This window comes from Saimiri boliviensis, chromosome 2 (genome assembly GCF_048565385.1).
Source record: "Saimiri boliviensis isolate mSaiBol1 chromosome 2, mSaiBol1.pri, whole genome shotgun sequence".
Taxonomy (NCBI): domain Eukaryota; kingdom Metazoa; phylum Chordata; class Mammalia; order Primates; family Cebidae; genus Saimiri; species Saimiri boliviensis.
Genome location: NC_133450.1, coordinates 190837307 through 190863301, shown reverse-complemented (window position 1 = coordinate 190863301; position 25995 = coordinate 190837307). Strand labels below are relative to the sequence as shown.

At 45.0% G+C, this 25995-nt stretch overlaps 1 protein-coding gene across 2 annotated transcripts in view; it reads right to left on the bottom strand.

The window, feature by feature from the left end:
* TMOD1 (tropomodulin 1) overlaps nt 1-25995 on the bottom strand; it is a 95836-nt gene that overhangs the window by 6021 nt on the left and 63820 nt on the right. For both annotated transcript variants that reach the window (XM_003940067.4, XM_074395079.1), the window contains exons 7-9: nt 24672-24779; nt 21240-21383; nt 5691-5835 (exon numbers count right to left, since the gene is read on the bottom strand). In XM_003940067.4, coding sequence (XP_003940116.1) covers nt 5691-5835; nt 21240-21383; nt 24672-24779 — 397 coding nt within the window. The remainder of the gene's footprint in view (nt 1-5690; nt 5836-21239; nt 21384-24671; nt 24780-25995) is intronic.

Sequence of the window (25995 nt, the reverse complement as noted above, 5' to 3'; positions counted from 1 at the left end):
ATTCACAATAGCCAAAATACGAAATCAACCTAAGTGTCTATCACCAAGAATGGATAAACTGTGGGGTATATGCACAGTGGAATACTATTCAGTCGTCATTTTAAAAAATGAAATTTGTTCATTTGCAACCACATGAATGGAATGGGAGAACATTATAAGTGAAATAAGCCAGCCACAGAAAGATAAATTATATGTGGAATCTAAAACAATCGAACTCATAGGAGCAGGGAGTAAAATCGTCATTATGGAAGCTGGAGGTGGAGGAATGGGGAGATAATGGCCACAGGCTACAAAAATCTCAGTTGGACAAGACAAGTTGTTTGACAAATAAGATCTGTTACACAGAATGGTGAATATAGCTAATAATAGTATATTATACATTTCAAAATTGCTAAAAATAAATGTTCTTACCACGAAAAAGTATTTGAGGTGATGATATGCTAATTCACTTAGTTTTTCCACATTGTATTCATAAATCATAACAGCACTTTGTATCAGGTAAATATATACAGTTACAAATTGTCAATTGGCAATACGGTGTTTTAGAAATTGCTTTGCTGTGTGCTGTGTCTGGGTTGTTTGCTGCAAAGGTGTTCCCTGAGAATACTGTAAAATGGTGACTTTCCCAGGAAGGGAAGTTTTCTGCTTTTAAACACATTATTCTCCCTTCACATGATACCCAACCCATACAACTGTCTTACCTCAGAGGCTGCAATTCAGATTTTGCTAAGTGGAGAGAGCTGCAGTGGCAGATTTGGAGGACCCGAGTGCCATGCTTGGCCTGGCTCTTTGCTATAAATAGTGTGGAGATGACAGTCATCTGAGGTATTGCTGTGGGAAAACGCAGATGGGATCCACAGCGTGGCTCCTCCTTGGCACCTCACATTCACAGAACACTCTTTAGAGCTTTGTACACAGGGTGGGGAGGACCAAAGATGCACAATGATTTTAAATATTTTGGGTAAATATCCAGAAGTGGTCAGGATGCATCCCAGGCATACCGCCTGTCTGCAGAGCCAGTTGCTGTCACCATAGCCTTGGGGACTGAACGTCCCCCAAGGAGGAGCCCAAGTACTGCAAATGCCCCACCCATGGGCCAAGGGCCAGCAGAGGCAGGTCAAAGTGAGCAGGAGGCCTGAGAGGCCTGCTCCCTTCCCAATCTCTGCTCCCTGCTGCCAGGCCTGCTAACAGCTAACAGCCTCAGTCCTGAGGAGGAGCTGGCAGGAGGCTTTTATGATACAAATATTCAGTTGGAAAACATGAAGCCTGTCTGGTGGCATTAACGTAGGATGCAATAATCTGTTGTAAAGTTAGGAGGAACCTGATGCACTGCCACAAACAAACATTTCTCTTACAAAAATTAGCAGATAGCCACAAATTTCATTCTAAAGCCAGAGATCCTACATCACCGAGTAGAACTCCGTTCCCTGTAATCACTGAGATGATTCATCTCTAATTCCTTCTGTAGGAAACCCCAAGGGAGCAGCTGCCCACAGTTCCCTGGGGTAGCCCAGAGGCCCATTTTTATCACCTGGCATCACCGTCCAGGAAACTGTCATGGTTCCTGTTTCCCACCTGCTTCCATTGCCAGGCTCCTGAGCTTGACATTAAAGGCCTTGGGCTGCAGCCGCCCAAACACCTCCTCAGCCCCATTCCTTGTGAACATTCCATATGCTTTCAACCATCCTGCCTTTGCTTATGCTGTTTCCTCTGCTTGGAATGTCTTTCCCTTCCTTCTTTGTGAACTCCTGTTTTTCCTTTGAGGTCGATTTCCTTACAACAGTTCCTCCAATCCTTTTAGATTCTTCTGTCTCTCCTTTGTACCCCCAGCATCCCTTCCTAATACTTCTAGAACCCCCAGAGGAATGCCTCCTGACCTCCTCCGTCAACCTATCTCTTCCTTTCGAGGCTGGCTAAAGCCCCTCCCCAACCAGGATGCTTTGCCTAACTGGCCTTTGTTTCTATAAATCATTTCCTCACTTTGTTTAGATAGAATTTGTAGGCATTCTTGAATTTTTAGGCATGCCTTTGAGTCTTTTTTTCCCCCCTAAAATGTTGTAAAGCTTCTTGAGTTAGAGGTAGCCTGTCTGCTACCTCTGATATCACCTAGCACAGTCCTACGCACACAAAAGTTGCCCAGAAAATGCTTGCTGTCTCTAACAACTGGTGTGACCTGACTGAGCGGCTGCCTAGACCCCCTACCTCTACCCCCGGCTCCAGTTTCTTTCTAAGGGAGTTGGAGGAATAAGCTCTAAGTCCTTCCGGCCCTAGCATTTTACATTCTTACAATGGCCTCTGAAAGTTCTTGGCAATGGGAGTCAGGCCTGAATTTTGGACTCAGATTCACAGGACTGGGAGAGTTTTCAAAGGCCATTTTGTCCAACTCCTAGATGATTCTGCAGCACCTGCGACCTCTGCTCATCTAGAGCCTCTAACCCCAGAAACAAGACCTCCAGACTGTCATGGCAGAGGACAGAAACTGGATTAGTCCAGAGACAGGCACCAAGGGCCACATAAGAAATCTAACTGTGAGGGAAAAATGTGAGATTATTGCATAAAGAATAGAAACTCAAAGCTGCTCAGTGCTGGTACTGCAGCCAGGTCACAGCTCAGCCAACAGAGGTTTCATTGCTGGCCATCTCCAACAATTCAGTTTAGCTATGACATCTGTGATATGACATAATAATTATGATTCTTAGTTATGTGTGTTCGTTCTCATTTTATTTCAAGTAAGGATACTTCTGATAAACCAAGACTTTGTGTACATTTAAAAAAATGGGCTTTTCCAAACCTGAGGCTCTAGAAGGTAGCGGCATTTGAAGTAAGCAATGAGAGAATAGCCCCTGGGCTGTGACATCCTTACAAGCAGGAACCTACAGAACTTTGGTACATGTCTGTGGAATTGAATAATTGGATCTAAAGCGTGTGAGCATGTGAGTTCTGTGGTATCTATGCATGTGGGGTCTGTGTACATCTACCTTGAGCATACACCCCTACACGCTCATCTCCGTTCTTTGAGGGCTTCCAGGTAGTGACCTAGCCTCACATAAATCACCAGGAAGTGACATATGTTGAGTGGAGCATTCATATTAGGCTCTTTGCATTTTATTGACGGTTGGAAACTATTGTGTAGAGCAGGTTTGAATTTGATGAGAAGCTCACTGAAGACACTGTCCTTTAAAACACATACTTATTTCATAATTTAATCCCAAAAAGAAGTTTTTTTTTTTAAATTTTCTTTTTTTAATTGCATTTTAGGTTTGGGGGTACATGTGAAGAACATGCAAGGTTGTTGCATAGGTACACACGTTGCAGTGTGATTTGCTGCCTTCCTCCCCATCACCTATATCTGGCATTTCTCTCCATGCTATCTCTCCCCAGCTCCCCACCCCCCGCTGTCCCTCCCCTATTTCCCAACAGATCCCAGTGTGTAGTGCTCCCCTCCCTGTGTCCATGTGTTCTCATTGTTCAACACCCGCCTATGAGTGGTGGACTTCAAAATATACTACAAGGCTACAGTAATCAAAACAGCATGGTACTGGTACCAAAACAGATATAGACCGATGGAACAGAACAGAGGCCTTGGAGGCAACAACATATCTACAACCATCTGATCTTTGACAAACCTGACAAAAACAAGCAATGGGGAAAGGACTCCCTGTTTAATAAATGGTGTTGGAAAACTGGCTAGCCATGTGCAGAAAGCAGAAACTGGACCCCTTCCTGACACCTTACACTAAAATTAACTCCAGATGGATTAAAGACTTAAACATAAGACCTAACACCATAAAAACCCTAGAAGAAAATCTAGGCAAAACCATTCAGGACATAGGCGTAGGCAAGGACTTCATGACCAAAACACCAAAAGCATTGGCAACAAAAGCCAAAATAGACAAATGGGACCTAATCAAACTCCACAGCTTCTGCACGGCAAAAGAAACAGTCATTAGAGTGAATTGGCAACCAATAGAATGGGAAAAAATTTTTGCAGTTTACCCATCTGACAAAGAGCTGATATCCAGAATTTACAAAGAACTAAAACAGATTTACAAGAAAAAAACAAGCCCATTCAAAAGTGGGCAAAGGTTATGAACAGATACTTTAGAAAAGAAGACATACATGAGGCCAACAAACATATGAAAAAATGCTCATCACCACTGGTCATCAGAGAAATCAAAACTACATTGAGATACCATCTCACACCAGTTAGAATGGCGATCATTAAAAAATCTGGAGACAAATGCTGGAGAGGATGTGGAGAAATAGGAACACTTTTACACTGTTGGCGGGAGTGTAAATTAGTTCAACCATTGTGGAAGACACTATGGCAATTCCTCAAGGACCTAGAAATAGAAATTCCATTTGACCCAGCAATCCCATTACTGGGTATATATCCAAAAGATTATAAATCATTCTACTATAAGGACACGTGCACACGAATATTCATTGCAGCACTGTTTACAATAGCAAAGACCTGGAATCAACCCACATGCCCATCGATGATAGACTGGACAGGGAAAATGTGGCACATATACACCATGGAATATTACGCAGCCATCAAAAACGATGAGTTCATGTCCTTCGTAGGGACATGGATGAACCTGGAAACCATCATTCTCAACAAACTGACACAAGAGCAGAAAATCAAACAGCGCATTTTTTTTTTTTTTTAAATTTTCAAACTCATTATGCTTCCTTCTCTTCTGTGATAAGAATACTGTAACTTGGTTTGGCTTCTTCCTGCCTTGGTTCTAGGAAACTCAGGTCTAAACAGAATCATCATTCATGTTAATGATACAGCCCCACTGCTTTTCTGATTTTTTCCCCCTCTTGTTTTCCTATAGCCCTGTCAGTCATGCTCCCTTTGTTGAATGCTATGTCAAATGCTTTTTTGGCAGCCAGCAGGAATATACATAAGCAATAACTACATAGAGCTTGTGAACAACTGGCATCTGCAAGTAAGATCGTGGCTGCTCAAACTTTTCATTAGGTTGACTTATATAACTATTTGTTCGTATAGGTATATGATAGATGTTCATCATCAAACAACATTGTGATATCTTCTTTTTCTTAAATTTTCTTTCTTTTGAAAAATTTCCTGGAAATGTTTCCTTCATAATCACTTTTCCTTTCAGGAAAAAAAAAAAAAAAAAAAACAACTATGCCTTTAATTGAGATTAAATTAATATACCCTATTTTTACTTTACTACGAAGTTGACATTTTCAACTTTTACCTTAAAGTCAGTGTGAAGTCTCTTAGGCTCAGGATTTTGGTAGTCATATTGGAAGGTAGCTTTGGGATTTGGGGCTAAATCTGAACTATATGACCTGGAGAGGATGCTATGAGTTCAGAGAAGGTTATTCGGAAGAGGAAAATACTCCTAGGAGCCTTATGCCCTCCCAACATTCATTTCCTTCTGCTAACACACTTATGTGTCCTCTGGGCCCAGCCTGTGTTGAGCTGTGCTTTGAGGAGGAGAGGACCCAGTCTTAGCTCCTGAAGTCAGGGAGCTCATAGTCCAGGGTAGAGATGAGGCACAAACACAGAAAACCAGGAAGACGTGATCCATGTGAAAATCAAGGTTAAAGAAGACTTAGAGAGGTATCTACAGAATTTTCCCTGACATCCCCAGCACGGGTGGAGGGAGTAACAGGTATTCGGGCAGGACAGGGAGCATGTTTCTACTCACCAAGGTCATTGTTGTTCATCATTGCGTTGGATGCCCGAAGCCGGGGCCCCTGCTGGGTAAAGTGGTAGCCAAATTTAAGAAGCGTTGCATTTTTTTCCAACATGCTCACGATCTCCATTTCCACTTTGTTGCCCAGGGGCTGGCTCTTTGGTAAAAGAAAAAAACAACACAAAAAACAATAATCACCGCTCATTCCATGTGTACAGTGCCTAAAAGCCCTCTACCTGCAGAAACTCTTGAGTAATGGGAGGGGATTTTAGCCAGTGGAAGTTCAGAGAAGTTGAAAGGTCACACGGCCAGGAGCAAATGCCCTGGAATTCAAACTCAGGTCTGCTGGATGCCAAGAATAGATCTTTTCACTGCTTTACAAAAACCTTTCTCTGAGCAGGCGCCCAAGCAAGAGCTCCACAACAGAAGAATATTTGGAGGACCTTCAATCCCATCTAGTCCTAAGGAGACTTTAAAAATCCTGCTGTTCAGGCTACACCCCATACTATCTGAATCAGAATCTCTGGGGAGTGGGACTCTGATGGCTGTGTTTTTAAAATCTTCCCAGGAGATTTCAATATGCAGCCAAGTTTGATAACCAGTAATTTAGTCTCTTCAAATTATAAATGAAAAAATTGAGGCCCAGAGAAGAAACAAGGGTTTTCCCAAGATCACATGGAAAGTTGAAAATGCCAAAGTTAGCTTTCTGAAGCCCAATTCTGATCATATTATTAATAGTTCCCTGTCCCCAAATCTATAGTGATCATCTGACAAAAATATTTTTAAAAATCAGAAAAAAAAAAATCAGGAAGACCCCGCAACGTTGAGAAGGATATGATGAGGGTGTTCATCGCAGTTCAGTTATAATAGTGGGAGGAAAAGGGAAATAAGAATTCATTAAGAGGCCAGGCACAGTGGCTCATGCGTGTTATCCTAGCATTTTGGGAGGCCAAGACAAGCAGATTGCCTGAGCTGAGGAGTTTGAGACCACCCGGGCAACATGGTGAAACCCCATCTCTATTAAAAATACAAAAAAATATTAGCTGGGTGTGGTAGCAGGCGCCTGCCATCCCAGCTATCTCAGGAGGCTGAGGCAGAATCACTTGAACCTGGGAGGTGGAATTTGCAGTGAGTCGAGATTGCTCCACTGCCCTCCAGCCTGGGCAACAGAGCAAGGCTCTGTCTCCAAAAAAATAAAAATTAAAAATTAAAAAAAAAAAGAATTAATGAAGAGAGAGTTGCTCAGATAAATGATAGTTCAACCTTACTAAACAGAATGCGGGCAGCTCTAAAATGATGGTGCAAATCTTTGGTCATAAGCATGGAAAGATAGCCATGAACCAATACTGAATGGAGAAAAAAAAAACAACCCTCGTCACAAAATAGACTGTTTGTATGTAAAGTTATCTATATTTTCCATTTATATACATAATGCAGAGAAAAACCTTTGAAGTACACTGATAATGCTGGGATTTGGGGGAAAAGTTTTTGTTTTGTCCTTTATATCTTATTGTATTGTTTGGATTTTCTATTACCATATATAACAAAATAATAAAACATAAATATAATCTTAAACAGGTTGTAAAATAGAGAAAGCTAACATCATACTTAATGGTCGAAGACTGAAACCTTCCCCCCACCCCAAGATTAGGAACAAGATTAAGGATGTTTGCTTTCACCAACATTTTACTTGGGGTGAGGGGGTCCAGACAAGATAATTCAGCAAGAAAAATAAATAAAATGCATCCAGACAGAAAAGGACAAAGTAAAACTATCTGTATTTGCAGATGATATAATGTAATATCTAGAAAATTCTAAGGCATATATATTTCTACATAAAATTAGCAAATTCAGCAAAATTACAGGATATAAGATCAATATGCAAAAATCAGTTGTATTTCTATACACTAGCAATAAGCAATCTGAAAATGAACCTGAGAGAATTCAATTTGTAATAACATAAAAAATATTAATTCTTTTTTTTGAGACAGAGTCTTACAAAATACTTATTCTTTTTAGACAGTCTTATTCTTGTTGCTCAGGCTGGAGTGCAGTGATGCGATCTTGGCTCACTGCGAACTCTGCCTTCTGGGTTCAAGTGATTTTCCTGCCTCAGCCTCCCGAGTGGCTGGGATTACAAGTTGTGCCGCCATACCTGGCTAAATTTTTGTATTTTTAGTAGAGATAGGGTTTTGCTATGTTGGCCAGGCTGATCTCAAACTTCTGACCTCAGGTGATCCGCCTGCCTTGGCCAAAGTTCTGGGATTACAGGTGCAAGCCACTGCATTTGGCCAAAAAGAATAAAATGCTAATTCTAACTTTTTTTGTTGTTAGATTCATTTCTAACAAAAGTAGTAAACACTTATATACTGCAAACTACAAAACAACACTGAAATACGTTAAGAAGACCTAAATATAAAAAGATCCCATGGATATTAAGTCTTCATGGATGAGAAGACTTAATATTGTTAATATTGTAATATTACCAAATTGATCAAAAGAGTCAATGCCATCCTTATCAAAACTCCAGCTTCCCCCCACTTTTTTTTTTCAAAAATAGACAAGCTGATTCTAAAATTCACATGAAAATGAAAGGAACCCAGAATAGCCAAAACAATCTTGAAAAAGAGGGAAAAAGTTTGAGAATTCACATTTCCTGATTTCAAAATGACTACAAAGCTACAATAATTAAGACTTTGTGGTACTGGCATAAGGCAGCTATATGGATAAATAGAATTAAGAGTCCAGAAATAAATCCATACATCTATAGACAACTGCTTTTCAAAAAGGACATCAAGACAATCCAATGGGGAAAAAAAATTGTCTTCTCAAGAAATGGTGATGAGACAACTAGATCCACATGCAAAAGAACGAATTTAGACACTAAACACAATATGTAAAAACTGAAAATGGATGAAAGGTGTAAATGTGAGTGCCAAAACTATGAAACTATGATGAAAACATAGGTGTAAGTTTTTGTGATCTTGGCAATAGTTTTTTAGATGTGACACATAAAGCACAAACACCAAAAGAAAAAATAGACGTTACACTTCATCGAAATTTAAAACTTGTGCTTCAAAAGACACTATCAAGAAAGTGAAAAGACAACACAAAGAATGGGAAAATATTTTGTATTGATATTTTAAAAATATCTGGTGGATAGAGGATTTCATTATGAATATTGAAGACGATTAGAACTCAACAGTAAAAGCACAAATAGCAATTTATAAATGAGCAAAGGATTTGAATAGACATTTTCTGTAAAGAAGATCAAAAATGTCAAATAAATATACAAAAAGGTGCTCATCATCATTAATTCAGAAAATGCAAATCAAACCACAAGACTCCACTTCACACATGCTAAGATGGCTATAATAGAAAAGACGGACAATAACAAGTGTTGACAAGAATGTGGAGAAAGTGGCACCCTCATACATTGCTGGTGGGAATATAAAATGGTGCTGCTGCTTTGAAACACAGTTTGGCAGTTCCTCAGAAAGTTAAACACAGAGCTACCATATACCCAGCAATTCTGCTCCTCGTGGAAAATAAATAAAAACATAAGACCACACAAACACTTGTTAATGAGCGCTCATAACAGCATTATTCAGAATAGCCAAAAGCAGAAACATCCCAAATGTCCATCAGCTGATGAACGGATACACACCATGTGGTAGATCCTTAACAATGGAGTGATTATTCAGCTAAAAAGGGAATAAAGTTCTGATATGTGCTGTATTACAACACAAATGACCCTGGAAAACATTATGCTAAATGAAAGAAGCCAGACACAAAGGCCATATATTGTATGATTCTACTGATACGAAACGTCTAGATTAGGCAAATTCGTAGTGATGGAAAGGAGGTTAGTGAAAGGGGATACAAACAGAATGAGAGCTAATGGGTATGGAGTTTCTTTTTTGAGTGATAAAAATTTTCTAGAATTAGATAGTGGTGATGGTTACAGAACCTTGTGAATACATCAAAACCCACTGAATTGTACCTTTTAAAAGGATGAATTGTGTGATATGTGAAGTAGACGTCAATTAGAAAATACTCCACAGTGAAAAAGAATCAATCCAATTAGAAAATGAGGACAAGATATGAAGAGACATTGACTGAAGAAGATGAACATATTGAAAATATTCACATGGCAAGATGTTCAACATCATTACCTATCACAGAAATGCAAATCAAAATCACAATGAGATGTCACTATATACCTATCAAAATCTCTAAAATAAAAATTAGTGACAACAGCAAACATGGGTGAGGATGTAGAGAAACTGGTTCACTCATAAATTACTGGTGGGTCTAGAAAATGGCATAGTCACTGTGCACAAGAGTTGAGCAGTTTCTTAAAATACAGTTTGGACTCCTGGGTATTTATCCCAGAGAAATAAAAACATATGTTTACATAAAATCTGTACATGAATGTTTATAACAGCTTTACAGGTAACAGACTAACCTGGAAACAACCCAGACATCCTTCAACAGATGAATGGTCAAACAAACCATGGTACCTCCACACCATGGACTCACCAGTGAAAAAGGGCAAACTATTGGTACATGAAACAATTTGGATGAATCTCCATAGAATTATGTCAAGTGGAAAAAAAGCCAGTCCAAAATGGCTACATAGTATATGATTTCACTTGTATAACATTATACATATATAATTCTTGAAGTGACAAAATATTAAAATGGAAAACAGGTCAGTGGTTGCCTAGGATTAAGGAGGCAGGAAGAAGAGACAAGTGAGCTTGGAAAGGGAACATGAGAGACCCTTGTGATGGAAATATTTTGTATCTTGACTGTATCGATGTTACTATACTTGCTGTGATACAAAACTACAGTTCCCACCAAAACTGCATAGAGTACAAGTGATCTCCCTGTATTATTTCTCCTTCCTTCCTTCCTTGCCTCTCTCCCTCTCCCTCTCTCTCTCTTTCTTTCTTGAGAAAGAAAGATCTCAAGGCCTCTCCTTGAGGTCACTTGCGGGAAATGTCCTGCTAAAACTCTGGATGGGCTAGTCTCAGAAAGTACTGGTCTACCCTGAGAGAAGGGGCTACCAGAGATTTCGAGGGCTGCCTCTGCAAAGCTGATGCTTCATGCAGAGTACAAAGCCTTTTCTTTCCCTTTCCCTTTCCTTTCTTTTGTTTTTCTGAGACAGAGTCTCACACTGTTGCCCAGGCTGGAGTGCAGTGGTACAATCTCAGCTCAGTGCAGCCTCTGCCTCCCAGGTTCAAGCGATTCTCCTGCCTCAGCCCCCTGAGTAGCTGGGACTACAAGCACGTGCTACCACACGCAACTAATTGTTTGTATTTTTAGTAGAGGTCGGATTTTGCCACGTTGGCCAAGCTGGTCTCAAACTCCTGGCCTCAAGTGATCCACCCATCTCTGCCTCCTGAAGTGCTACAATTACAGGTGTGAGCCACCACACCTGGCCCTTCTGTTTTATTTCTTACAACCGCATACTAGTCTGCAAGTATCCCCAAATTAAAAAGTTTAATTAAAAAAAAAAAAAAACAGAAATAGAAACCAAGCAGAAATACACAACCACCTCTAAAGGCTCCCCACTGCCAAGAACTGCTGCTGTGACCTGTGTTCCAGGCCCTGCCTTGGGCCCTACTTGCATGATCTCAGTTCTTTCCCTCACTAAGCCAACAGGACAGAGCCCCACCTCCTCAGCCGGGCACTCCAGGGCCTCACAGATGATTCCTTGCTTTCCTTCTCTCTCGTTCCTTACAAAGCCTGTTTATCTCCGACAGTCTGATACATAGTACCTGGTGCAGACAGAGGTCTACTCCTAAAAGCTCATGTGACCACGTGGAATGCTCTTAGCCTCCCTATATGCACCTGTTTGTCTATCCCTAGTGCTTCAACGTGCACTGCAAATTCCCCTGCCCCTAGGAGGCTTTTCTTGATCCTGACCCCAGGAAATGATCTCTCCCCATACCACACTCAAGTGCACATTGGATGTCTCCCTCTACACCTAACACAGTCCATCTGCCTTACTTGGGACACTTGGCTCTAATCTGTCTCACCAGTTAGAACTGTATTGTCCAAGACAGTAGCTACTAACCACAGTGTGGCTCTATACATCTAAATAATGAAAATGAAATGATGTATAGTTCACTTCCTCGGTCCTATTAGCCACATTTCTAGTGCTTGATAGCCACTGGTGGCTGGGTGCAGTGGCTCATACTTATAATCCCAGCACTTTGGGAAGCTGAGGCAGGAGGATCACTTGAGACCAGGAGTTTGAGACCAACCTGGGTGGGCAACATAGAGAAAATTCATCGCTACAAAAACAAAAACAAACAAACAAATAGCCACTGGCTAGAGACTACCATGTTGGTCAGTGCAGATATGGAGCATCATGATCATCACAGAAAGGTCTATTGAACAGCGCTGCTGTAGAACATGAGCTCCTGGGTAGGACATACTACCCAGTTTCTCTCGGTCGAGGTGTGCAGAATTGAATAGAATGGAGGAAATACAAACGTGCTTGGGAGGGACAGAGTGGATATCAGCCCAGAATCCCAATGGACAAGCATGAATTGTAGCTGAGACTCTTGATGGAGAACTCCCCCCAGGTATTCTGAGTTCACTAGAGCTCATCTGAGTTCAGACTGGGCTCAGAAAACTGGCCATGGCAGGCAGAGGGACACTGGTGAAATTCTACCAGCCCCTCTGGCAAGGCTCCTCCTAAGAATGCCAGGAAGAGGTCAGGTCTGTCCTCGGAGGACTCAGCACAGCCCTGGAATCTGGCCGTTTCGGCCTGGAGCTGGTACAGCAATCATGTGAGGCCCCAAGAAGGAACTGGCAGCTCCCTCGCCCACCTTCCCCAGTTAGCAGGAAGCCTGGCCTCTCCTTGACGTCACTTGCTGGAAATGCCTTGCTAAAATTCAGGACTGATTTATCTCAGAAAGTACTGTTCTCCCCTGAGTGAAGGGGCTACCAGAGATTTCAAGGGCTGCCTCTGCAAAAGGGTGTATAGAGTACAAAGCCCCTTGACATGCATTGCTTCCATTCAACCTGTCTGCATCCCTGGGAGGTGATCTGGGCAGGCAGGAGCCCGCATCTCCATCTTATAGATGAGTAAACTGAACCCAGGTGTAGACGGAGGCCGGACCATGCTCCCTTGGCTTATTCATGACAGACCCAAGGCTTGACCTTGACCTGGGACTGGAAGGACTGGAGAGGTTCCTCTAGGCTCAGATCTCACATTAGTGTCCAATATCCTGGGATACACACAGATGTGTCAGGGTGTGTGGGACAGGGTACAGGATCCCATTAGATAATCATGATCTTCCAGGAGTATTCATCTCAGACCAAACCCATTATTTTCACCTTAAGGAGTAAAATAGAACATGTGCATACGTCTTACAATAAGCCTTAAGATGTCAAAGAAGCTTTATACTTGCATCCTTCTCTGACTCTGGGGACACTGAGACTAAAAGGACTCATTCATTTTATAGATGAGAGAAGCAGTGGCTAGCTAGGAAGCCAGGACTAACAACCAGTTCTCTTACTTATTTTTCAAGTAACTTATTTAGTGATTACTGCGTGCCAAACAATGTCATAAACATTTTACAAAAGCTAATTTATTTTCTCCTATCAATCTAAGGGATATATACTACTATCATTATTTTCATTTTATTTTATTTTTTGAGATGGAGTCTTGCTCTGTCACCCAGGCGGGAGTGCAGTGGTGTGACCTCAGCTCGCTGCAACCTCTGCCTTCTGGGTTCAAGCGATGCTCCTGCCTCAGCCTCTCAAGTAGCTGGGATTACAGACATGCACCAACACACCCAGATAATTCTTGTATTTTTAGTAGAGACGCGGTTTTACCATGTTGGCCAGGCTGGTCTTGAACTCCTGAACTCAAGTGATCTGCTGCCTCGGCCTCCTAAAGTTCTGGGATTGCAGGCATGAGCCACTATGCCTGTCCTTATTATTTTCATTTTATAGGCAAGAAAAATGAAACACAGAGGTATTAAGAAAATTTTCCCGAATCCCAGAATGGGTCAGTTACAGAACCAGGATTTGGACACAGGCAGTTAGCTCCAGAGTCTGTCTGGTTTCTACCTCACTTAAGTGCCTCTGAGAATGATCAGAAGGCAGAAGTAGGACTGACAAGAGGAACTGCAGGCAGATGGTGTTTGGCTCAGCATGCAGGATTGGCTCTGACCATTAGAAGTGTCCATATGCTGAGGAACTACCTGGTAAGGCAGTGAGCCACCTGTGCCTGGAAGTGTGTAAAAGGGGAAGAGATCAAGGGGTTGGTCATGCCAGGACTGGCAACAGTCTCTGGGCAGCAGAGTCAGGGACAGGGTGGTCAGGGAAGAACTCTTGCCTCCCTTCAGATTTGCTTGAGAAGTAAATAAACTACTCGTGAATAAATACAACCTCATTATTAAAAATTCAAATGATACTAACACAGATTGAGTAAAATGAAAAAGTCTCCCTTCACCCATTTTATTCCCCATCCCTCTCTGCTCTGTAGAAGGAACTACCATGGCCAATGAGTTGTGTTTCTATGCATGAAGCATATGACAGACATGTACAGAGGTTTGTTTTGTTTTGTGGTATTTGTTTCTTCTTTAAGTGAATTCATACTATACTCATTGTACTGCAACTTGGCTTTTTCATTTTATTTATTTTTAAAATTTATTTATTTTAGAGACAGGGTCTCACTCTGTTGCCCAGGCTAGAACACAGTAGTGCAAAGTAGGGCAATCATAGCTCACTACAGCCTTCAACTCCTGGGCTCCAGTGATCCTCTTGTTTCAGCCTCCCAAATAGCTAGGACTACAAGCATGTGCCACCATGCCTGGCTAATTTCTTTTTCTTTTTCTTATTTTTTTTTTTTCTAATAGAGATGGGGTTTTGCTATGCTGACCAGACTGGTCTTGAACTACTGGTCTCTAGTGATCTCCCTCTTTGACCTCCCAAAGTGCTGGGATTACAGGCATGAGCTGTCACGTCCAGCCCACCTTTTTCAATTAATTTTTTGCAGAGCTTTTTCCAAGTCAGTACATAGAGAATGACCTTATTCCTTCTATTGGCTTCACAGGATGCCAATGGATAGATGGATATTTAGGTTACTTCCGTTTTTTACTGTTACAAACATCATGGCAGTGGTAGGGGAGGGAGTGGGTATACTTTAGGCTCCCTATGGGGACGCAGAACTGCTGGGTGAAAGATAGGTGCTTTCCATTACAATTTGAGTTTGCTCTGCCAAACAGATAGGAAAATCCTTCGGCCATGTGTGGTGCTGTGTGTCCTCACACCTTTACCCCCACAGAGCATCACCCATCTGGTGAGAAAGAGATCAGATTTGCTCTTGAACCAAACCACCAACCAACACCTCAGGTGTTACAAGCTGTATCCTGGAGCTGGTGGCTCTGAGGCCCCCATTCTGGCCAGAAGCACCAGGAACATCAAGAAGCTCATGTTGGATATTTGATGGGGCCAATTCTGGCCATTCCCAGATGATATGGACAACTGGGAATACTTCAAATCACAACAGAAAGGAGCCCTGGGAATTCTGTTGTCCAACTCCAGAATCCCAAACCCTAATTGACATGAAAATTCCTTCCATCTCCAGCAGTTTACACACCCCCAGGATGGGAGCTTCTCCTGCTTTGAGGTACCTGTTCCATCCTTGAGTAGCTTTGCTAGTTACAGAGGTCTTTCTGGACAACTGCTATGACACAAAACAATATAGATAATTCTTACTCTGATGACTTAGTAGCTGCAAAATTCTTTGATCCTCCTCCCTCCAAAAGGTGGTGCTGATTTCCCTCCCCTCAAGTGTGGGTTGTGCTTTGTGACTCACTTTTAATAAACAGAAAATGGTGGAAATGACTCTGTGTAACTTCCGAGGTGGGGTCATAAAAGGCATCTGAGGCAGGCTGGGTGCAGTGGCTCATGCCTATAATCCCAGCACTTTGGGAGGTCGAGGTGGGCGGATCACAAGGTCAGGAGTTCAAGACCAGCTTGGCCAACATGGTGAAACCCCGTTTGTACTGAAAAAACAAAAAATTAACCAGGCATGGTGGCGCATGCCTGTAATCCCAGCTACTCTGGGGGCTGAGGCAGGAGAATTGCTTGAACCCAGGAGGTAGAGGTTGTGGTGAATGGCGATCATGCCATTGCACTCCAGCCTGGGTGACAGAACGAGACTCCATCTCAAAAAAAAAAAAAAAAAAAAAAAAAAAGGCATTTGAGGCTTTCTTTTTTCTCTCTGCCTTGGCTCACTCACTCTGGGAGACGTTAGCTGCCATATTGTGAGGACATTCCAAGAGCTCTAGGCCGGGTTCACATGGCAAGGGGTTGAGGTTTCCAGCCCACACTGTGACAGAGCCTTCATGAAAGCAGTTCCTCCACCTCAGATCATGCCCTCTGGGTGAAGTCAGCCAGCCACGCTGCTCCTGGACTCCTGGCCCTCAGAAATGGTGAGCTAATACATGTTTATTGTTGTTTTATGTCAGGACTCTGAGGCTGTTTAAGTCGCTATATTTGGGGATAATTCGTTACACAGCTACAGATAACTGATACACTCACAACGTCGAGTAAAAAAAGCCAGACGCAAATCATCCAGTCTGGGAAAACAAGACAGCACAGTCTACCTCTTTGCACTTCTCTTCAAACTATTCAGCACATCCTCATTGTCAAATATTGGAATAAAAAGTGGGGAATCTGGGCAGTACCCCCAGACACTGTACATATTCTCATTTGTGGGGCTCACCCCAGGCCTTGTCTGTCCTGGGTGGGGGGGGGGGGCAGGGCCCCTCTGCACCCTGTGGGTCCCGGGGAAGGGCAGCTCTGTGAGGAGTTTGGAGGGTGAGGTAAGAGCAGCGGAGGAGCCGTATGTGGAGATGGCTGCTTGGCCCGGGCCGAACCTGCAGCTCCCTCGGGGCCCACAGGGTCTCTCCCATCCAACCATCAGTGCAGCCAGGATCCCGCAGCTCCAGCCCAGCTCTGCCACTAACCTGGCCCGTGGCCTTGGGCTAGTCCCATTCCTTCTCTCCTCCTCAGCTTCCCCACCTGTGAAAGGAGGCCTGGGCTGGATGTCGTCTTAGTGCCTTCCAGCTCTGGGGCCTGCTCTGCCCTTTCCCGCTCACTGTGGCCCCGGCACAACCACGGGCGGCAGCAGAACCTTGCTTGGAAAGAAAGAGAGACTATCTGAGTCAACAAACGGCTTCGAAGTCCTGGTTCCCAAACTACGTCCCGAGCCAGCTCCGTGTCACCCTGGGCAGAACTCCCCATGTCCCTTTCCCTGGCCGTATAAGGAGAAAGAAGGACAGAGACTCACTGCTACAGGTTCTAAGCACAGGACTGAGGGAAAAGCCGTCTCCAGGGACCTCAGTGACTAACCAGGAATGAGGAATAAATCAAATGCCACTCGACACCTCCTCTGGGTCACATCGCCCTGCCTCCCCTGAGCCTGGGGCTGGGGCACCTGAAGAGGAGGCACAGGTGGCCTCCTTCTGAGCCTGGGTCAGCAAGCCCCCTCCCTGAGGCCCAACTGCAGTTAGGCAGGAGCGTCTCCCCATAGCCCCCTGGTCCTGGGCCCTGATACCCGCTCCTTGCCCCCAGTCTCCTCCCATCCAGCCAGAACCATCTTCCCAGAGCACAGCCATGGCCTCCTTTCCCTCAACCCACCCATTCAAAGCTCTCTAACTCTTAACCCTCTTTCGGGCTTTCTTCTGGGGGTGTCATGAGCCTGTGTGGATGGGTTCTATGGCTTTCCCCACTCCTTCTCTCTGCACCTGGAATGCCACGGCCTCCACTTCACCTGGGAAACTTTCCACCCTATGGGTGGGAAGTCAGGGTCTATGCAGCATCCATAGGTTTATCTCAAAATCTGCCTCCTTCGAGCAGCCCTCCCTGACGCCTGATCCTGACTCAGGCTGCTCCCTCCCATGGACCTCACAGCCCACTGTCTGGCTGCTGGAGCACCGGGTATGATGGTGCTTTCTGCAACCGTCTTTCCTCCATCCAGAGAGGAAATGCCTGGAGGGCAGATCTGGAGCCTCAGTCCCACACACAGCCCAGCAGAGTCCTGGCAAGCAGCCAGCGTCCATCAAAATGTCAAGATGAACCTAAAGAGAGACTCACTGGATGGGAGGTGTGCCGAGCAGTGCTCAGGGCCCAGGCCAGAGGACAGATGAGAAAAGCCAGGCTAACATCACATGAAACTACAGCTGCTTTGAGAACCCAAACAGGAGAAGCATTATACATGGACTCTGGGGTCATATAGACCTGGCTTTGAATCTTGCCCTTCTTATTTCTGGTGTGGCCTCTGGCAGGTTGCATAGCCTGCCTGGCACTCAGTTTCTTCATCTGTGATATGGGGGTGAGTTGTGACATCCACTCACAGAGTCTCTGTGAACACTAAATTAGATAACAGACGCAAAGCACCCAGTATGGTTCTTGGCGCATGATACCTGCTCAGGAAATTCGCTCTTAGAATAATGTGTGAATTCCCTAGATCACCTTCCTAGTAATTCTAAAAGTTAAAACTTCAGAGTTTACATCTGTTATCTCCTTAGAAGCAGAGATTCTTACCATCTCCATTTTACAAGCAAGGAAACAGGCTCGGGAAAGTGAATTTGTTTGAACCAGGGTGATCAGCTAGCATAAGGGCGATGGTTAGCATTGGCACCATCTTGGACTCTAGGGGGACAGTGTGTGGAGGGAGGGGGCAACTCCCTGGCAGCTGCCACCACAGTGACCTGAAGCCAGTGCTCCCAGTCCTCTTTGGCTGACATTCTGCCCGAGGAGTTAAGTTTCAACTGACTCTGGGCAGACCCTGACTTCCTGCCAGGCCAGGCTGGGATTCACATGAGTAGCCAATCCCAGGGCCTGGCCCAGGGCTGCTGCCAAGCCTGCATGCCTTTGTTCTATCTCCTCTGTCCCTCTTGCCTCCAATGGAGCAGAGTCAGCAATGGTCAAGGGAGGGTGCCGAAGCGGGGGCGGTGGGGAGGGCCTGAGAATGAGTAGGTGGCAGCAAGACCACTGGCGCATGTGAGAGATGCAAGGAGTCTACTGCGGCTAATGCATGTGACACAGCTGCTGCTGGCTCATGTGTCCACTGTATATGAATGAGAAAAAAGTGCCCTCTCTGGGTGAACAAAGCCCCATACTGAGGCACCCAGCTTGGAGTGTGGATTCCGGGCTGAATTTTGCTCTCTGCTACCTCATTGTGTCATGAACAATATGCACGACCATCCAGGGCAACTTCCTTACCAGGCACCCCTGAAGGGCCAGGTCCTGAGCTGGGCCCGGAGATATGGAGATACCTCAGACATAGCACCAGCTTCTGGGAAGCTCAAGGGAAGCCAAGGTGCTAGGGAGCCCGGAGGAAGAGGCATTTAACTCTCTTTGGGCAGAGGTTTGGAGGAGCTATGGCAAGCTATTGGGAGAAGACGGTGATAACCTGGCTCTCAGAGACAAAAACAAAACACCCCTGATGCATGGTGTGGCAATTTGCCAATTTCCATAGTGTAAATACTCCCTCCTACCATGAGCAATTCAAGGTACCAATGTGCCATCACTGGTCTTGGGGAAAAGATATGCACAATCAGTTCCTGCAAGCTTGTCCAAGCTGTCTCTAGAATACCACTAAGATAAAGAGAAACTTCAACTAAATCCAGAAGGCAGACAAGAGGGTAGAGGCAGGTGAAGACATTCCAGGAGGAGGGAAAGGCAAGGAGGCATGAAAGTGAGTAGGGAGCAAGCTGTGAATGGTTTTGAAAGGGTTATGGTTGGGAAGGGAGGCAAAATCTTCTGGAGGTTGGTAATGTTTTAGTTTCCTGACCTGGACAGGGGTTACATGCCTGTTATAATCCTTAAGCTATGTATTTAAGTTTTATGTACTTTTTTATATGTTTGCCATATTTTACAATAAAAAAGTTAAAAACTAGTGATAATCTCACTCAGGTATAATCACTGTTTAGAATTTGTAATATTTCATTCCAGTCTTTTTTCCATGCATACATTTATATAACAATTCAGCAAAAATTTTCCATGCAGGGGAAAATAATAACTAAGTCCCCCATTCATAAAAAAGAAAGCATTTTAACATCAAAAGCAACATGTTACAGTGGAAGAGGTGTGAGTTTTGGAGTCAAGGAGACCTGGACTCAAATCCTGCTTCCTAAATGCTGACCTTGTGACCCTGAAAAAAGGGGCTTATATTTGGCCTGTCTGGACTGCTTTCTGAAAACTGAGATTGAAGATGTAGGAATTCACTCAAGGCGGTGGCAGAATTATTTAAAGAAAAATAGTAGAGAAAGTTATAGAATATAGTTTCAAACCCTTTCAGAAGGCCTGAAAGTGTTTTCATAGTTTTAGTAGCAGTTTCAGCCAAAGGCAGCCTGACTCCCCTCTACATTTAGTTAATAAGTAAAGCAAACAGTTAAGGTATGCAAAAGAGTTTCCCTAACTTGTTTACTCACATGGTCTTAAAACTAACCTTTGAGCTGGATGGCTCTCTCAGGAGGAGGTTGACCAAGGATATTATCTGCTAATGGTGTTTGCTTTAAGCGTCAGAACCTGTGCTTTAATCTTCACTCTGGTGATGTTAACTCAAACTTTTGTGAATTAAACTTTATTAAATAAATGCAAGTCTCTCTAACTCGTAAAGGATGGCCGTTGCGACTGTTTACAGCACTCTCCAAAGAGTCTGCAAGCCACCCAGTCCCTCAGCTAAACTAGAAAAGCATAGTATCTGTGTGTCAGTGTACTTTATTCATCTGTTGCTTAGTCAAAGTTTGCAAGACAGACCCCTGCAGGTAGTAACACTGACAATGATACCCACATTCTGCAGGGTTGTTGTGAAGACCAAATATGATGGATGTGAGATGTGTAGCTCAGAGCCTGGCCCACAGTAGACCCTCAATGCATGTAACATATAAGATGTTGTTATTAATGCAGCCTCTCAGAAAGTTGGAGCTGAAAGTTACCCTGCAGATAAATGACTGGCCCACAGAAGTTACAGAGAAACAGTAACTCTGTAAGAATAAAGACAAACTAGAATTTGTTCAGAGAGTAACCTGAATGGTGAGGAAACTCAAAAGTCCCGCTAAATGGAGGAAAATGAAGAAAATGGGGGATTTTAACCTGGGGAAGGAGAGTTTAGTAGTTCATGAAGTCTGTGCAACAGATGTCCTAGAAGCAGAGAATGGATAGAAGCAGGGAACGGAGCTAAGCCCAACAAACAGGACTTACAGGGAGCTGACTTCTACCAGATATATGGAAGAATGTTCTAATTGCCTAAGAATGGAAGGGGTGATGTTGGTAAGGAGAGTGTCCCCCATCACAAGAGAGACTCAAGCAGAACTGGAAGAGCACATAGTGGGAATGATGAAGAAGGGAGGTGAACATGGTAGAGGGTATGAACTTTGGGGACCTTAGAGGTCCCTCAAAGCTGGGCTCTGAGTTTCTATCATCAGCATTCTCAGCTCCATCCAGCAGCACGGGAAAAAGTGCAGGCCAGTGAGCTACCCATAATTATAGACCTGAGGAGACCCTTGACCATCTCACCTGGTTGTCAATTTTCAGTTCCACCAGAGAAGTGTTGTGTGGGAGGGCTTCCACCAGGCGCAGAATCCCAGCTCCAGAAATGAAGTTGGATTCCACATTCAGTGTCTTCAACACCTTATTCACCTTGAGCATCTCAGCAAGGGCCTTGAGGCACAGGAGAAACGTAAGGATACCCATGAGTCAACCTGAGCAAGGCTGGAGGCCCCTCTGGGTAGATCCTAAGACACCTAGGGGCACAGGAGGATGATCTCCACCAGGTCCTTCACCAAGCATAACTCTGACTGTGTCTCTCCTCTCCTGCAACCTGCCACGGCTCCCAATCCCCCACAGGAGAATTCTATGCTGCTTAGCCTACTTCCAAAGCTTCTGTGACTTGGGTCTCCTCCTCTGTCCAGAATCAGCTCTCACCACTCCTCTTTAGTGGGGCTACTCACAGCTCCCCATGCCTGCTCAACTCAGTGCTTTCCCAATTTGTCTTTGCCCTGTTTATCCCTCCAATCCTGGAACCCCCTTCCCTTTCTGCCTCCCTGTCCAAGCTCTGCCCATCTTTCAAGGCCATTCTCAACACCCCTTTCCCCAAGAGCTCTTACTGACATTCCCTAGCTGACTGTAGCCTACCCACCTGAATCCTCATAGAATGGAGCCATACTTCCCTCATTATGGACCTTGTATTCCTCTGTTCAGAGTTGTTTTCATACCGGTGTTGTCTCTGCCATTAGGCTGTATACTCCTGGTAGGCTTAAAATGCATCCTATCCATCCTATGTTGCCCACAGTACCCAGCACATAGTAGGTCCTCAGGAAATGTTCATTCAGTAACCAGTGGAGTTTCAACCTCCCATACATACTCCCCACTTGTCTCTTCTACTGCCCTGTGGAAATTCCGTGGAGATATGATTTTCTTCATCTGATCACTACAGAGCAGAAGAGGAAAGCCTGGGAAACAACCCACTGGGCAAGTAACCAGGGCAAACTGGAGAAGAGGAGCTTAGGTGGCCCCTAGCACGTTTCAGAGGAACTCAGCCAGGGGGTATAGATGACAATCAGAGCCTCTGAAGGAAATGAGGTAATTAGCAGATGGTGGAAACTATGTGTCATGGAGGAAAAAAGACACCCGCAGCTGATAGGACATGCTGATCGGTGGGCCTTGCTTCCTGAAATGACGCTCCAAGCCAGGAATACTTGCCCCACCACCTCTGCCTTGCTGAGGCCTGCAGAGAGGCTCAGCTCCCAGGAAGCCCTCTGTTTTGAAATCACCCCTCCTCAGCGCCCCTCACTTCAGTGTGCCCCCAGGATGGCGTGTCAGCTTTCTCTACAATGGTGTCCATCTCTGACTTGGCTGGCCCTCCTGAGGGAATGGACCCAGCCAGAGTCCTCTCTGTACCCTCCACCAGAACCTCCCTGCTCCTAGGAAAGGCCTGGCCTGGCTTAATCAAATCTAATTTAAAAAAAATAATCAAAGTAACAACCAGTGGGCAATTCACCAGGCTGATCCAACTGGACATGCTGGTGGCTGAGCAGGTCCTAGAGGCACTGTCTTGCCAGGTGTTAACTCCTTGTATGCTGGGTCCCCGTGGAGGAACCGGGGCCCAGAAGAAAAGCTAGGCTGGGCAGTGGGGGTACTGACAGAGCTCTGGCAGCCTGCTTTACCGACTGGCACAGAAGCATGTCAGTGTTTGACATGGACATACTGGTATGCATGAACTGATATCAGCTGTTGGTCTGGCAGAGTCTATGTCCAAAAAGCATTTGGGGACCTCAGCTGAGGGCCAGCATGGACATGCTTGCTTTCTGATCCCTGACATAGTAGCATACAGGGCATGTGGCTTTGCCAGCTGTGTTTTTATAGGCAGACTCAGGATCCATGGAGATCTGAGGCCTGAGGTCATCAATCCAGAGATTCCCCACAGGCAGCAATGGGAGGCTGTGAGCTATTTCTATTATTTCAAAAATATGAAAGAACACTGCCCTACCTATTTTTAAAATCAGAAAAAAAACTGATTTCTACTAAATGTTCAATAACTAGCCTGGATAAACTAGTTTCTGCCCTTCTTGCAGGAACGTAGCTTTGCAGTAATCACACTGCACTGTGATCCTTTAGTTGTCTGCTTGGCCAAATGGACCAGAATGTTTATGAAAGTGGGAGCTGAGTGGCCGGGCGCGGTGGCTCAAGCCTGTAATCCCAGCACTTTGGGAGGCCGAGCGGGTGGATCACAAGGTCAAGAGATCGAGACCAACCTTGGTCAACAAGGTGAAACCCCGTCTCTACTAAAAATACAAAAAATTAGCTGGGCATGGTGGTGCATGCCTGTAATCCCAGCTACTCAGGAGGCTGAGACAGGAGAATTGCCTGAACCCAGGAGGCGGAGGTTGCGGTGAGCCGAGATCGTGCCATTGCACTCCAGGCTGGGTAACAAGAGCGAAACTCCGTCTCAAAAAAAAAAAAAAAAAAAAAAAAAAAAGAAAGTGGGAGCTGAGACTGTGTGGTCACAGTTGTATTCCCAGAACCTAACTCAGTGTTGGGTACAGAGAGACTCTTAATACATATGAGCTAGCTGTTTAAAAAGAAGAGTTGATGGTCACTTCAGAGTAAGTACAATTTAATTTGATCGGAAATATCTTTTGAGACTTAGTAAGATAAAATTGGTCATTGGGACCTGCTGATGAAACCACTGATTTTATTTTAGTTAATTGATTGATTGATTGATTGAGATGGAGCCTTGTTCTGTTACCCAGGCTGGAGTGCAGCGGCGAGATCTTGGCTCACTGCATTCTCTGCCTCCTGGGCTCAAGCACTTCTCCTGCTTCAGCCTCCCAAGTAGCTGGGATTACAGGCACGCATCACCATGCCCAGCTAATTTTTGTACTTTTAGTAGAGACGGGGTTTTACCATGTTGGCCAGGCTGGTCTTGAACTTCTAACCCTAAGTGGTCCACCCATCTTGGCCTCCCAAAGTGCTGGGATTAGAGGCATGAGCCACCGCGCCTGGCTGAAACCAGTGATTTTAGAGAAGGAGAAACTGAGGAACAGGGAGGGGCAGGCCCTTGATCTAATATGATGTGCTGAGTGAAGAGAAAGCCAGATTTAGGGTCACATGACTGCACTGGAATTGCAGGTCCGACCTCTCACTTGCTGTGTGACTGGACAAAACAAGTTGCCTGACCTCCCTGAGCCCTGGGTTCTTTAAGTGCAAAGTGGGGAGCCCTGCACATCCGAGATTGGTGGTGATTGTGAGAACCGGCCGGGATGGCGTGTGAGGGGTGCTGGGCAATGGCTGATCCCTCTACACCCGCCATGGCTCCTGGTCCAGTGCTTTCCACTGCCGCAGAGAGCTCTTCATTAGTGGGATACAACCGGTCCTGAGGCCGCATATTTCAACCCTTCTATTTCAAAGCCCCCTGTCCACAATGCAGCAGAATAGAAAGGTACGTACATACGCCACGGGGTCATTACTCCGTGTCCCCACGATGCTGAACTTCTTCACATATGAGTTTTCCTTCAGGGCTTCTGCGTACGCCTTGAGGGTGGGGATGGGGATATTCTGCACAAAGAAAGGCAACAGAGAGAGTGACCAGAAGCCTCCCCTGGGACAGGCTGAGGCAGGCAGATTAGCCTGGCTCCTCACTGATTTCTGGCAAGTCTCTGGCCAAAAAGCTGAATGGGCAAAAGGTTTGGGCTTTGTCCCAGATGACTAAGATTTGGGGAGAACTTTCTGGTAAACAGATTTAGTAAATCCTTCCTGAAAGTTTCATCTAAGACCTGTAACTTTTTTGTGCACTTGGGGGCCAGAGAAGAGGCAAAACTTGAGGCGTGGAGTGTTGCAAAGAGCTAGGACTCTGGGTGTGGGGAGGGGCTGGACCTGGCTTTGGCCCCAGTGATTGGCAGTGTTTCTGACTTGCTATGTGTCTCTGTGGAAGCCTCTTCCCCTCTCCGGCCCTGTTTCTGGAAAACAGGAGAGGGGGTTACATACAACGTAGCATCTTCCCCAGGGGGTCTCTGCTCCAGCTGCACATCAGAGACTCCTGGGGAACTTTTACAAAGTGGTGATGGTCTTCTCAGGTGAAAACCAATGAGATCTGGACCAACAGGCTCATAGTGCAGAGGGGAAACTGAGGCCAGAGGAAGCAGGCCTCACAGGGAGATTCCATCCCTCATGCAGCCTTGAGGTAGCATTCACTGCCAGAGTGCCGCATTCTGAATTGTGCCAGTGTCTCCCACTGGGCACATGAAATCAAACATGGCTGTGTTTTTACCAATCTCTCATTTCAGAGCGTCACTTAAGCTCCCGTGGGAGCAGAGCACGGCAAGGCCAGGTGGAGGCAAACACTAGGTGCAGGTTTCCAATCTGATGGTGCCGTGGGGCTGGCAGCTGCTTAAAAGAAAGTGGAGCAGGGGCATGGGGGGCTGGCTTCTAGTCTTACCCCCACCCCCTCCCAGAACTAATCCAGGGGTCTCCGGGCTGAGCAGGTGGGTAGGCAGCTGCATCTGTCTCTGAATTCTTTCTGCAGTGGCCTGTTCGGGGTGGGACTGCCTGCTCACCTGTCCCTCCCTGCCCTGGGGATCACGTAAGGAAATGTCCACAGAGAAAAGGGCAGACAGTTTGGGATATTGCTTTGGACATTTTGGCCAACAGCTCCCTTCTGTGGCTGTAAAATGAGGCTGACTATGAAAGTGATACAGCAGCAGCAATGGTACAGGGGAGGGACCTGCCCAGGGCCTGTGCTGCCCCCGAGCTTAGTGGGCACTGGACTTTTCCA